Raw genomic sequence first — 13,654 nt, 5'->3', positions numbered from 1 at the left:
ATTTTTTTTTTCACTTTGGGGCCAAAATCTGCCTGTTCACATAATCATGGGGTTTTTTTCCCCCTTTCTTTTAATGTCCCCATTTTTTTCTGAAACTTGACTGCATTGTGCAACTGCATATCCTTTCTAGAAAAACTAAAATGGAAAACCCTTCCCTGAACTCAATTAGCTATTGATAGATGAGTGCATAGATCTGTCAAATGACTTCATTTGCATTGTAGCAAGGCTTGGAGGACTTAGCTGACAGAAGGGTATCCCACTGCGCAGTGTAGAGCTGCTCAGACACAAAGAAAGAGGCCATTTCTCCCTCTGAGTTAACAATATAAATGAGAAAGATGATGGATGGAAGAAAAAAGTGTTATTCTTATTTTACAAATTGGGATCTGAAACAGTGAGTGTTGTTTGGCTTGCTTGTTTCAGCAGCAGGACATACTGAAGCAGGTTGTGGTCAGGAGTTTTCATCTCTACTTGCTCTGCAAATTCACAGTTGCAATATATTTGTTTTGTTGTGTGATGAACTATATTGGTAAGCCAATCCAGGCTGAAAATAACCTCCAAATAAAAGTAATAATGCTCAAGCTGTCATTGTTAGCCAAAGAAATGCTTGCCAGACTATATATATGCTTAAGATAAAGTGTCTTTAAGAGTAAGAGTTACAGTACAAATCTGATTTAAGCAATTTTAATTTTCTTACTGAATTAAAAAAACACATGGAGATATATTGCAGTACTGTGAAAAGGACCTTGTCTACTGTCTTCAGAAGACTGAATTTAACACAGCAAGCCTAAGATCTAAGTACTAGAAAATGTTAGGAAATACAGGTTTGCAGTTCAGGAGTGGCTGTATTTTATTTATGAAGCTGTGTTGCCTGTTTATCCTCTGCCTTCTCCCATCACTTCTCTTGTGCTGCTTGCTGCTAATGCAAATGTATGCAAGATTAGACAAATCCTGGCAGCCAGTTGATGAGAAGGCAGAAGGGCCTTGCCAGGAGAGCAATTAGTCTCATTTTTGTTCTTTCATTTTATTTGTTATTAGATATTTTCTCTTGTAGTCCTGGGAATAAATCATTTGGCAGACAGGTGCATCACAGGCCATTCGTGTGCCCGCTGTCAGTAGTCCAGCAGGCAGGGTGGCATTATATACTGGAGTGCATCATTAATCAACTGAGATCACACAGTAGTAGCTGGACTATCACTTTTAGAAGGGAAGTCTGCAGACATCTCCATAACCACAAGCACTGTTGTATGGTCTCTTCCTGTCCTCAAACCCTCTTACTTTAAAATGCAAGAAATAACTTTTGGCTTCAATAAAGAAACCAGCTTCCTGCTCAGGAGCAGCAGTGCAGGGTGTCATTTATACCTTCTATTTTCTCTCAGGTTCTCAAACAGCCTGTTTGCTTCTCTAGTTCCCAGCTGCCCATTCCCATTCAGTACTGTCCCCCTCGTTACTCAGTGTGTGTGTTTGCGTAGCTGCTCCCATGGCCTGGATTGCAAACCAAAACTATTTGAAAATACCATCTAATTTCTCACCCTTGTTCCCTCCCCCGTTTATTTTTAACTTAATTAGAGACTCAGGTGTTATTTGGTTTGACACTCGATGTGTACCACGGGTCCCTCCTGTGTGTTACATTGCTTAAAAGGTATTAAGGAAACAGTTACATTTCGTCCAGGTCAGTCATCCAGCCTGGTCAGCCACACAGAGATGCAGGTGCTTGTGAAGGCAGAGTGAGTGCAGGGCAGGATTGAAGGCAGTGAGGCATGGGCAGAGGGCTGCAAGGCTCTCTGGTAGATTGTACTGGAGCAAGTGTGGGTGAAAAGTGCCCTTCAAGCTGTTCTTTGCCAGTGAAGTTTCAGGTAATTTCTTTAAACGTTTTGGGATTTCCAGATGTAAATACAAAGGAAGGTAAATTGGATATGTGATCCTTTTTTCATGATCTTAAGTTATGTTTTATACTTTATAAATTGAATCAAATTAGGTTTCCAGGTTTATATCTGAGTTTACTGTCTTATTAATGACCTATGTATGTGCAAGTTCTAAGCTTAATAGGTGTTGAAGAGTAAAATATTAAAGCTCCAGCATCTTGGAAACTATGTAGAAAATACTCCAGTACTGAAGAGATAAGACAAAATTATTTTCCCAGTTTGCTACTTGCTGTCTGTTTGACAGAGTATTACCTCTTACTCTAGAATAACCTGGATCTTTGAAAAAGAAGTTTGATAATTCTGTGGGGGTTTGTCATTTTTCTTATTTTTTTAAATCCCTTTCTCCAATGGAAGATGCCAGTGATGGTGGACGGTCCTATAAAACAGTTCTGGATCGCTGGAGAGAGTCACTTCTTTCTTCTACCAGCTTGTCCCAAGTCTTCCTTCACCTGTCGACGTTGGACCGCAGCGTCATCTGGTCCAAGTCCATCCTCAACGCTCGCTGCAAGGTGTGCCGGAAGAAAGGCGATGCGGAAAGCATGGTGCTGTGTGATGGCTGCGACCGAGGCTATCACACCTACTGCATCAGGCCCAAGCTGAAGGTACCTCAGGAGAAAGGACTGCTTCCTTTTCACACAGAGCTTGAATAGTTCTTAAAATGCTAATGCTTTTTCATTTCCCCTTCTGTTTCTAGGTCATTCCTGAAGGAGATTGGTTTTGCCCAGAGTGCCGACCAAAACAGCGCTCTAGACGCCTCTCCTCCAGACAGAGACCTTCTGTGGAAAGTGATGAAGAGACTGCTGAGCAACTAGAAGGGGAAGAAGAGGCAAACTATGATGAGATGGGACAAAGTGAGGAGGAGCATTATGAAGAAGAGCAAGATGAGGAGGATGAATCGCAAGAGGAGGAAGAGATAAGGTAAACAGACTTGTTAAAATATCACCTTGGTCGTTATTTGGAGTAGTTGTTCACATAAGCATGTATCTTGAAACTCTAGTATGAAAAAAATGTTTATTTTTAGAAAAATGGCAGCTTGTTGCAAATTTGGCTCTTACCAAAAGATTTAATACTGAATACAAAATACTGAATACAAAAGCTAGGGCCTCTGGACTTGGGTTCATTTTCAGGATAAAAATTCCAGCTTTGAATGTATGGGTGAGAGAAGGCCATCAGAGCTTTAGTTCTGTACAGCTGCTGTGTGAATGTGAAGTGGAAAGAGTTTCAAACAGTAAAGGTTTTCTGGAGAAAACCCAGAGTTATTTTTGTCCACTTTTGAATTTTTGAGGACTAGATGCATACAGTATTAGAACATTAGAGAAAACAATCCATTGGAGGCCACAGGACATTGGGAGTCCCTGAGGACTAATGCAGTAGCTGTTTAAAAAAGGCCAACAAACAAACCAAACCACCTTACCCCCAAAAATCCCCCCAAAACCATAACAACACCAAAACAAACAAAACCCAAACAAACAACCCAAGAAAATATCTTTGAAAAACAGCCAACCAAAAAACACTATACAATCAACTAAATAATACAAAGTGATAATTTCAATAAAAATTTTATTTGATGCACATGTCAACAACATAAAAATTGAAGGAAACTTTTCTGATCTCAGAGTATTTTTCTTCTCTTTTTTGTACAGTCTTTTGAATTGACTAACGCAAGCAGCTCTGACAGTTGAGATTCAGTAGTTGGAGAGAATGTGCATGTCCTTGGGAAATAAATTTATCTCTGGGATCTTGTCTCTTCCCTGCAAAGGAAGGGGAGTCTCAAATATTAGTTACAAAACCTGACCAGAGCATAACTCGTATAAGTAGCATTTTACAACTGCGCTTTATTTATCTGGCTGATAATAATGTTCAGAAATTTTAGTAGCTAACATTTGCTGTGAGAAATAAGTGATTTAAAGAAATTGATAGCTGGTGCTCCAGTTAATGTATTCTTATTGCATAAGCTGCAAAGGTGATCAGAATTCTGAAAATTCCTTTAAGGTATGTACTCCACATAATATTTCACTAAGAGACCCCAGAGGAGTATTTAAGATAATGGTAATTTTGGGTGACTGACTGCATCAGGTTGTAAGCCAGCTGCTTACCAGTTCAACCTTGAATGGCTGGGTTTTTTAAATGCTGAATTAGAAAACAGGGAAGAGAGACGCATGGAATTTTGGAATAAATAAACATAATTGTTCACTTTGTAGCCCATCAAAACAGGGAAGATCTCAGGTCAAGTTTCCATTAAAAATGAGAGCAGCCAAGCTCAACAATCCATTCTCAAGTCAGAACAGCCAGCGTCAGGCAAGATATGCTTCTCGGAGCCAGCCAATTGAATCTTCGTCAAAAACGACCAGAAGGGGTTTGAGAAACATAAAATCAGCCTCCTCAGCAGTGACTAAGCCCACTTTAAGATTTCATAGCCGGACCACTCGTCAGAGCCAAAGTTCATTACCAGCAGATGTTTTTGTGGAGCTACTTGGTCCTCGAAGAAGACGAAGAGGACGAAAGAGCGCTGAGAGCCCACTGGGAAGCAGCCCCTCCAACTCCCTCGGGTTCCGAGTTGTGGATACTGCAGAGCCCGCTGAGCGGCTCAGGAAACTGCCAGTTGCTGCTTCAAAGCTTTCCCTTCCTGTTGCTGAACCCAAGAGAAGAGGCAGAAAACGACAATCTACAGGTTAGAGAAATGTGTTTATCACAGCAAAATCCACATTCTGTTCCTTGATAAAATACTTGCGTGATAGAGCATGGAGATCATGAGTAGTGGTTGAAGGCAGTTTTGCCACTTCCAATGAGACAGTTTTTCTTTCACACTGACAAAACCTTAAAATTTTCAGCCATCTGAGATTTATTGTGTCCATATTTGAAATTTCATATTTGCACACAATATGCTCTACAATAAGTGGATTGAAAGTTTGGAAGTGCCTTAATCCACACAAATGGATTGAAAGTTTGGAAGTGCCTCAATCCACACAAATGGAAATGTTTACTTGTAGCTTTTATGATTTTATTTTATTAAAGAATCAAACAGTGAAGAGCACATATAGAGTGAAATTGGGAATATACACACAGAACAAGAAACTGCTTCCAGAAGAAAAATGTTGTCTGCCTGGTATAGGGCTAACGGTGTCTGTGCTTGTTAAAGTAATACTTTGATGGTAAGGAAATACTTGGAAAGATACAATAACTTTTAAAACAAAAAGGACCCAGTGTGAGACTGAAGAGCGTAAAAGAGCTTGCACTCCAGTGTAGCAGCCTTGTATTCTTCACCATTTCTGTCTGTCACTATTCAGAATGTCTGAACTTTTCCTTTAACTACCCTGCTGACTACTCTTGAAAGCAGATAAAACCAATCTGAATAGAGGTTTTTGTGAAAGTAAAAGTTAGGAGCAGGCAGCTTATTCTTGTTTTTCTCTAACAGGGCTTTTCTTCAAGTGTTTAACAAATTGTTTTAAGATTGAAATCAGTGAAAAAAATCACGTCCAAAATTAATGCAATGGAGGAGGCACCCAGCTAAGGCCTGGTACTTAGCATTCTGTATGGCAAGAGAGACATTTTAGTAGTAAATGACAAGACTGGACTATAGTTACTACTTTAGGTCAAACTACATGCCTTGTGCTTTTAAACTACAGTTTTAGTACCCCAAAATAATGGTGTTTCAGCTTTTTATTAATTTTTTAAAAAATTTTATTTTATTTGTCAGGCTTTTAATCTTTATCTGGGGGATGTTGGGTTGGTTTTTTTTCCAGAATCATCTCCTCCAGTATTGAGCAGGAGAAGTTCAGGACGTCAGGGCGGAGTCCATGAACTCTCAGCTTTTGAACAGCTGATAGTGGAGCTGGTGCGGCATGATGACAGCTGGCCTTTCATGAAACTGGTTTCCAAAATCCAGGTAACTGACACAACTCTAGAGGCAGCAGTAATGGCTGAGAGCCCTGCTTGCTGCTGGTAAACCTGGGGAATATACACCATGGTGCAAACTGCAGGATAGAGCCAAGCAATGGGATTCAGGAGAACTCTTGCATTTCAGCTCAGATATTTCGTGTCAGAAATAACTTCCACAATTGATGTGGTATTGGCAAAATTTTACATAAACTTTTCACTGGGCATTTTAAAATGTGAAATGCTTTGGTTTTAAAAAACCCAGAGTTTGGTGTTTGAGGCTCTGCTAAAACTAGCAATAATAGCTGTTTAATAAAGACCTGAAATGCTGAATTCAGAGTCACAAATAGTTGGAGGGGTAATCTATCTGGACAAAGAGAATGATGTACAAATGTGAATGAACAAAGTAAACAGAGGAGGAGAGGAATTTTGAATGAAATGGAGAATAGTGACTGCCTAATAATAGAGTATTGGAATTATGTTGGGAAGGGCAAGAATCTGGTGAATGCAAAGAAAGATGGAGAATTCAACTTAGTTTTGGTGCTGAAACTAAACTGCTAGAATTCAGTGCATTCTGGTTTGCCTGAATCCATCACTAAGGGATAGTCTCTATATAGTTGGAAGGAGAAATCCATACCAGACCCAGATTTTCTTCATCATGATAGATATTTTGGTTTAAACTTTTAGCTGCCTTTAAGACAATGTAAAGGATACATTGAATGGGCAGTGCACAGCAAGCCAGAAAGAGAAAAATACTTCTTTTCTTTTTAGTAATTACATAAACAGCACTCCTAAAGGAAAAGGAATGAAAAATATTTCAGTTTAATTCTGTTTTTTTACTGATTCTTCCTTTAGGTTTGTTTGCAGGTTGCAGTTGATCTAGAATAAAATTGCAGGCCATAACCAAAACCTTGGTTTTAAAACATAAATGGTAGTGCATGTGGGTACCTTTCCTTGGAGGAGGGGAAGACATGTTTGGATCAGATACCTTTTTCTTTTGCTTCCCCCACCCCACTTTGTGAGACTGGCACCCAGGAATTGGTGCTTACTGGAATTCAAAACTGGATCCAAATGATCAGTACACTTAAGGGTTAGGCAGTCCTTTTCCTCCCCTGACTCTTGATCCCATAGTACTTGCGTAGAATCTCCTGCTTCCTGCTCTTCAACACAAGTGAATGGAATCTCTGAATTTTGAATGAATAGTGGTGGAGTCAAAATGATTATTACTCATGATTAAAGAGCTTTTAACATTGTAATAGATTGCAGGAAAAATAAAAAATTTAAAATATTGGAAATAATTTTTGTACTTGACAGGTGGGAATAGCTGGAACAGCACAATGCTTATCTGCTCATGCAATTTTCTTATAGTTGTTCACAGGGCATTTAGGAGTAGATTTATTTATTAAATTGCTGGCTAATGTTTGTTGTAATCTGCTACTTGAATGATAGAAAAAAAAAAAACAGTGCCTGAAAACTGGTATTCAGTTCAGGGAATGAAGGTAGTTGTGTAAGACTCCTCTGTTTATTCAAAAGCAAAACATAAATGCCTTTTGCTGATACATTATTTGTTTTAATGTTTTACATAGGCAGAATTTAAGCTTCCCTTTGTTTATCCATTAATCTTTTTGTTTGAATTTTTTCTTTTAGGTACCAGACTACTATGATATAATCAAAAAACCTATTGCCTTAAATATAATCCGTGAAAAAGTGAATAAATGTGAATATAAGTTAGCATGTAAGTATTATTTATTGAAAGGGGTATATTGTACCATGTTCTCTCACTTTAAATCCTTGTCCTAAAATAGAACTGTGTTGGATGATTAGAAAGCTGAAATTGTGTTTGCTTTGGGGTTTTGTGGTGTTTTAGGTTTTTTAAAAGAGCAATTACTAATACTTTTTTAAAATAAAATCTGTTGAACATAGTTCCTTTCCTACTAACATACATGATGGATAGATAAGAAATGGACAGCTATGAAACTTCTGGTAGTTCTCAAGCCTTTAATATCAAAGAGTGACACTGATGGAATAATTAGAAAAGGTACTGTTGTTCCTGTCTCTGATTTGTATTTCCTGTATTGATAATCAGAGAAACTGAAGAATGTTGACATGGAGCAGCACCGATACAAGGATAGAAACTCGATACACGTAAAGACCTTTTTGTGTTGCGGCTCTGCATAGGATCACTGTACTGATTTATTGGTGCCATACTGTTTGTCAGACTGCTGATGACTTGAAACATGCTAAATTAACTTATTTTATTCCCTAGCTGAATTCATTGAAGATATTGAGCTGATGTTTTCGAACTGCTTTGAATACAACCCTCGTAACACAAGTGAAGCAAAAGCTGGAACTAGACTTCAAGCTTTCTTCCACATTCAGGCTCAAAAGCTTGGACTTCCCATCACATCTGGTAACGTGGACCACACCGCTCCCGCGGCGAAGAAATCTCGAATCTAACCTCTGCCTTCCAAAGGAGTTCTTGAGGGAATTTATTACATTCATTAAAATGGATTGTTAAATTACCCAGTCGTCATGTCTATTTAAAGCAATAACAACTGTTTAACCACCTTGAAGTGTGGCCTGCACTATATTCTCAATATAATATTAAGCACTCAGGAGAATGTAGGAAAGATTACCTTTGCTACAGTTTTATTCAGTGTCTAATAATTTTGATAGATGTACTGGATACAGTACTGGTTTACAGAGGTTTTGTACATTTTTAATACATTCATGTGTCCAGATATCTTCCAGAAGTACTTTGTTTTTTCCTGCACAAAATAACGTTGTTTCATCCTCTAGATTTTGTAGGAGCTGTGGTATTGAGGGCTTTATCAACTCAGAGAAAATCTTCTGCTGTAGCACAGTTGAAGAAACTGTGTGTGTTGTTAAAACTTGTTTGAGCATATCTTCTCAACACTAATGAGTACAACTGCATATCTTTTCAAGTACTGTACCAGTGCTGGCTGGAGGTATTCGGTCTGAGTTTATTAAGTAGATATTTATTTAGCATTCAAAGTAATTTGTGAATTTGTTTTGTATTTATAAAATTTGTACTTGGGGCAAAAAAAAAAAAGTCCCATAACTTTTTAAATTTTGGAGGGTGGGGTTTTGTTTGTTTGTTTGTTTTTCCCCTCTGACTTGATGATCAATCAATAAATACTTTCTTGTGTCCCTGGCAGTTCTTCTAGCAATGAGTAAATTTGCAGGACTGTACTCTTAAATTTCTACATTCAGCTTTGGAAGTGTACAAATAAAATGACACATTTTTTCAAAGTATGTTGAGTTTGGACTTCCTCTTGAGTTGTACTGCTGCACCACCTTTCCATTAATTTCTGAGGACAGTTTGCTGGAGGCAACACAGCAGAATGTGGTTCCAGTATGAGTACCCCAGCCAGCACTCTGGGCAGCTGCAGCCACTGTGCTAGCTGGTCTCTGAGGTATGCAAGTGTCCATCAGTTTGTCTGGAGTAACGTGAGTTGGGTAAGTTGTATGGATCTTTAATTTGCATCTCTACTGTGTAAAATTCACAGATTTGTTCAGTTGACCAGCAGCTTCTTTAAAGTATCCTTAGTATGCTTGATAGTTTTATTTTCAATATTTATTAATGTAAATTTATTAAGCTCAGTTTGAGTTAATAGGTTTAAATCAGTCCCGTCCTCTTGGAGATATGCCATAATCCGAGAAAAAACTATGGAGTGGAAGCCTGGGGATAGGAAGGAGCTGTAGGAAAAACAAACATGAGGCTTGCTGCTGCTGGAGCATCTTTCCCCCTGTGTTTATGCAGCTTGTGTTAAAGGGTTAAAGCCTGAATATGCTCCTAACAACTACTTGCTATGTAATTGTGGGCTTGCTTTGGCTGCTGTAGTGCTTACCTTGCCTTAGAGGTGTGAGAATGGGCATTCTCTTGAGTTCAGGGAATGGGTGTGGTGGATAGGAGACTGATCAGTTCAAAGTGTTGCAGTTGTGGGTTGGTGATTTTTAAAAATAATTTTTAAAAATTATAAGAATGAGAAGGGGGAGGGATGTTGTTTAGAAATGTCTGCTAATACTTCTGAGTTTCTGTGGAAAGCTTCCACAGAAAGCTCTCAGTTCAGAGCTGACATCTCTGTCTATATTTAAGAGACATTTTTTGTTCCCACAAAAGAAATGCTCCCAGTAAAGAATGCTAAATTCTGCAAGGAATATGAGCAGCAGAAGACTTGGTTGCAGGGTGTAAGCTGTACTTGGTACCCCTGCATCTGTCCAGTCCTGTGAGGCTGTCAAAGTCCTGACTAGTAGGTTGCACAAACAGTTGTGCTCATTCTTGTTCACATGAATAATCCCCATTGACTTGAGTGTGAATACATTTTGAGGAGGGGCACAGTGAGCTGAGTAAGTCTGTCTGTGGCAGATGTAAGTTAAATAATTTCTGTTCCAAACCTACTCCCAGCTGTTCATTCCTAACACTCTTTTTCCAGGGTTATTTCCTTCAATAGCATCCCCTTAACAATGCAGCTATAATTTTGGGTTTGGATAGAGCAAGTGGGAACAGTCCAACCCAAATCTCTGCTTGACAATGGTGTTTGTATGCTTGTGCTCAGCGAAGTTACTGATTTCCCTTTGAGTTTGCAAGCCTGAGGCCTCACTTACATACACTGAAGGTGAAATACAGGAGGTGCTATTCTGCTTTGAACAGCTGTGCTCAAAATACTCCTGTCTGCCATATGTGCAGTTCAGCTCTGACTGTCCTTGGCTTTGGTGGTGCTTGTGAGGCATGAACCAAGTCCTCAGAGCAGACTGCCTGGTCTGGTACTTTCTTTGATGCTTTTTCAGACTTCAGTGATGCTTTTTCTTAGCTGTGTCAGGACATTTTTTTTTATGGCCTTTGGGAAAAGGGGGGTTACTTCTGTCTCCCTCCTTGTCTTAGGGGCTGAAATATTCATGCTCCTCATCCATCTTTTCCCCCTGAAAGTGTGTTACCATGATCAGCCATCCCACCTGATGTTACCATCAGAGTAAGATCTGTACAGTATCTGTCAGGGCTTCAGGCAAATTTTTCACAAAGGTGTCAAAATGGAGAGGGTGAGCAGCTTCGTTTTGGATTCAGACTGATGAGGCTGTAGAAAAGAGGCAGTAGGCTTAGTTGAGTGTAAGTGTAGCATCAAGTGTAGCATCTGTGCTCTAAGCATTTTAACAAGATGCAACAGTGAAAGTCTTGCCCTTCTTGGTAGCTTCCATAGATCTTAGCCCTGGCATGTATCTGGATACTGCAACACCAGCTGCTTTTCCTGCTGTGCAAATTCTGCCCCTTTCATTCATTTCAGAGCTGAGTAACTGCCCTAGGCAATTTCTTCTGATGTTTTTTTGTACATGACTCTTCAGTAGCCGTGGGACCAGTCCCTTTGGGCTCTCAAAAACTATTCTCTTGGAATAGTTTTTTAGAGCCCAAAGAATCCAAAGGATTCTCTTGTCCAGGGAACACCAGAATTTCCTCAAAGAAATCTTGCTCACCTTCTGGCCACCACAGGCTACCAAAGCTGCAGAAGACCAATCCCCACAGTGACTGCTGGTACTAGAAGCAGCCCTTCCTACCCAAGCAGGTGGGTAGGAAGGTGAAGGCCACTTCAAATGCTGGCTGTAGCCTTCTGTGGTGGTTGCAGTCAAGCTGATACTGGCTGTTAAGTGTCAACATCAGCGTAGCTAGGACTTGTATCAAGTCCCTTCACCTGTATTAGGAGGCAGGTGATGACCTTGACTGGCATATCCAGTGTCAGATTCACCTGCTGGAAGTCTGATTTCTGGAAGTCTGTAACAATGCTGGAAAGCTTGTGTTGCTTTGGTGTGGCAGCCCATGATAGATGTGAGCTAGCACTCTTCTTTGTGAGGGGTATGAGTTGGGGCCAGTGCCCCAGCACCCACTACTGGATGCCTCTTTTGTGGAGGGTGAGGTTTTAAGGACTTAGCACAGAGCACTTAAACTAGTATTAACAATAAAAAAAAATATTATCTTAGCATAATCTTAGCAAATAGGGGCATTAGAAACCAGTACGTAGCAGCTGAGAACCAGTTTGAATGTACATATATAGCTCCAGGGAGGCAGACCCTGAACAGCCCCACTGCAGTCACCAGCTGCCCCAGAACCAGCTGTCCCTGCATCTGTCACAGTGCAGAAGTGAAGAGCCTTCCATGGACATGTGCAGGGAGCAGGTCTCTGGGGACAGCAGACCGTGCCAGAGTCCTACCCAGCACCATGTTTGTGCTGCACTGGTAATCTGGTGCTTTAGGATTTAGGAGATTACATTTGTGGTTTATGAATCATTGATGTAACCACTGAGTTAACCCTTACCCTGCAGTGATCTTTCTCTTCCAAGTTTTATCTGTTTGTATTCAATAAATAACATCTAACACAGGTCACGTTACCTATTGGGGATCCCTGTTGTAACTGATCACAGTGATTCTAGATAACACTTCTTGAGGCTAGCAAGGACTATTTCTGCCCTCAAAAAGCCTTCTCACTCTAAAGAAGTTGCCAGTGTCCAGACAACTGCAGGAAGTTTCTTGTACAGCATTTGGCTGTAACTCTGAGAGATCTTTCCCTTGCACTCCTCAAGTGCCTTGATCTTCCCAACAGTGACATAGTCCAGTTCTGCAGGGCTGCTCCTGGTGCTTTACCCAGCCTGCTGCAAGGGCATATTCTGAGATTTCTCAGCCTACTACCAAGTGATGCATTCTTCCTCCTGCCCTTCATCAGCTACCCACTTCCCTTAATTTGGTGCTTCCTTAGGCAGTGCAATTAAAAGCTTGCCTTTGAAGTGCTCAATTGAGTATATGTCCAGTATCAGGCCTGTGTAAAAACTCTTCGTCTCCAATTATCACCAATAAGAACACTTCCCATTTCAGGGCACTCAGGTTTGAAGATGATATCTGGATGAAGACTGATGCAAAAGGTAAAATAATTTGTGCTGCAAATCAGAATTATAAATGCAGGTAAGTAAACTGATTACCTTGTTTCCCAATAGGGATGCTGATGTAGCTCCATCCCTAAAACACATTTTGTATTTGTGGATGTATTTGTATATACTTAGGCAAAGTTTGGGATTTTTAACTGCTCTAAGTCACTGACTATTAAAACAATGGTTAACATTCATGAATCCTAGAACTTAGAGAATGGCTTGGGTTAGAAGGGACCTCAAAAAAATCATCTTGTTCCAACCCTGCTGCCATAGGCAGGGACACCTTCTATTTGACCAGGTTGCTCACAGACCCATCCAATATGGCCTTGAACACTGCCACAACTTTTCTGGACAACCTGTCCCAGTGCCTCACCAACCTCACAGTGAAGAATTTCCTCCTCTTACATAATCTAAACCCACTCTCTGGTAGCGGGAAGCCATTCTCCCTTGTCCTGTCACTCCATGCCCTTGTAAAAAGAGCCTCTAGCTTTCTTGTAAGCTCCCTTCAGGTAATGGAAGGCATTTTTTGGACTGCAATAAAATGCACATCAATACAAGCTACACCTGAAACGTTCTTGGGGCAGAAAGCCACAGATTGCATGTGTTTTCCAAAAAGTGCACTGAGACAAACTTTAGGTTTGTTTCTTTATCATAATATATCAGTTCCTGGGTTTGTAGTGCTTCTTTCCTGGAAAACTGCTGAATTTATTTTAAATATATATTTTTAAGGTGCAACTCAACCTTTAAATTTTTTTAGGGGTGAAAGAAGGAAAAAAAGTGTTCCTGGGTCTGCAAAGACAGGGCTGTATCAGCGGCTGCCCTGTGAGCGGCTCTGGGTACGCAGCAGCCGGCCAGGCTGGAGGTGCTCAGCCCACACCATGTCCTGCAGCCTTTGCCAGAGGGGGGAGAAGGCAGCAAAGCTCC

The 13,654-nt window shown here is 40.3% G+C and overlaps 1 protein-coding gene across 3 annotated transcripts in view; it reads left to right on the top strand.

Annotated features, from left to right (window-relative positions):
- BAZ1A (bromodomain adjacent to zinc finger domain 1A) overlaps positions 1-9,074 on the top strand; it is a 65,410-nt gene extending 56,336 nt beyond the window's left edge. For all 3 annotated transcript variants that reach the window (XM_054635850.2, XM_054635849.2, XM_054635851.2), the window contains 6 exons: positions 2,277-2,524; positions 2,617-2,840; positions 4,124-4,593; positions 5,666-5,808; positions 7,446-7,533; positions 8,065-9,074. In XM_054635850.2, coding sequence (XP_054491825.2) covers positions 2,277-2,524; positions 2,617-2,840; positions 4,124-4,593; positions 5,666-5,808; positions 7,446-7,533; positions 8,065-8,255 — 1,364 coding nt within the window. In that variant the 3' untranslated portion in view covers positions 8,256-9,074. The remainder of the gene's footprint in view (positions 1-2,276; positions 2,525-2,616; positions 2,841-4,123; positions 4,594-5,665; positions 5,809-7,445; positions 7,534-8,064) is intronic.
- The last annotated feature ends 4,580 nt before the right edge of the window (positions 9,075-13,654 follow it).

This window comes from Agelaius phoeniceus, chromosome 6 (assembly GCF_051311805.1).
Source record: "Agelaius phoeniceus isolate bAgePho1 chromosome 6, bAgePho1.hap1, whole genome shotgun sequence".
NCBI classification, from domain to species: Eukaryota; Metazoa; Chordata; class Aves; order Passeriformes; family Icteridae; genus Agelaius; species Agelaius phoeniceus.
This window is presented reverse-complemented; position numbering and strand designations above follow the sequence as displayed.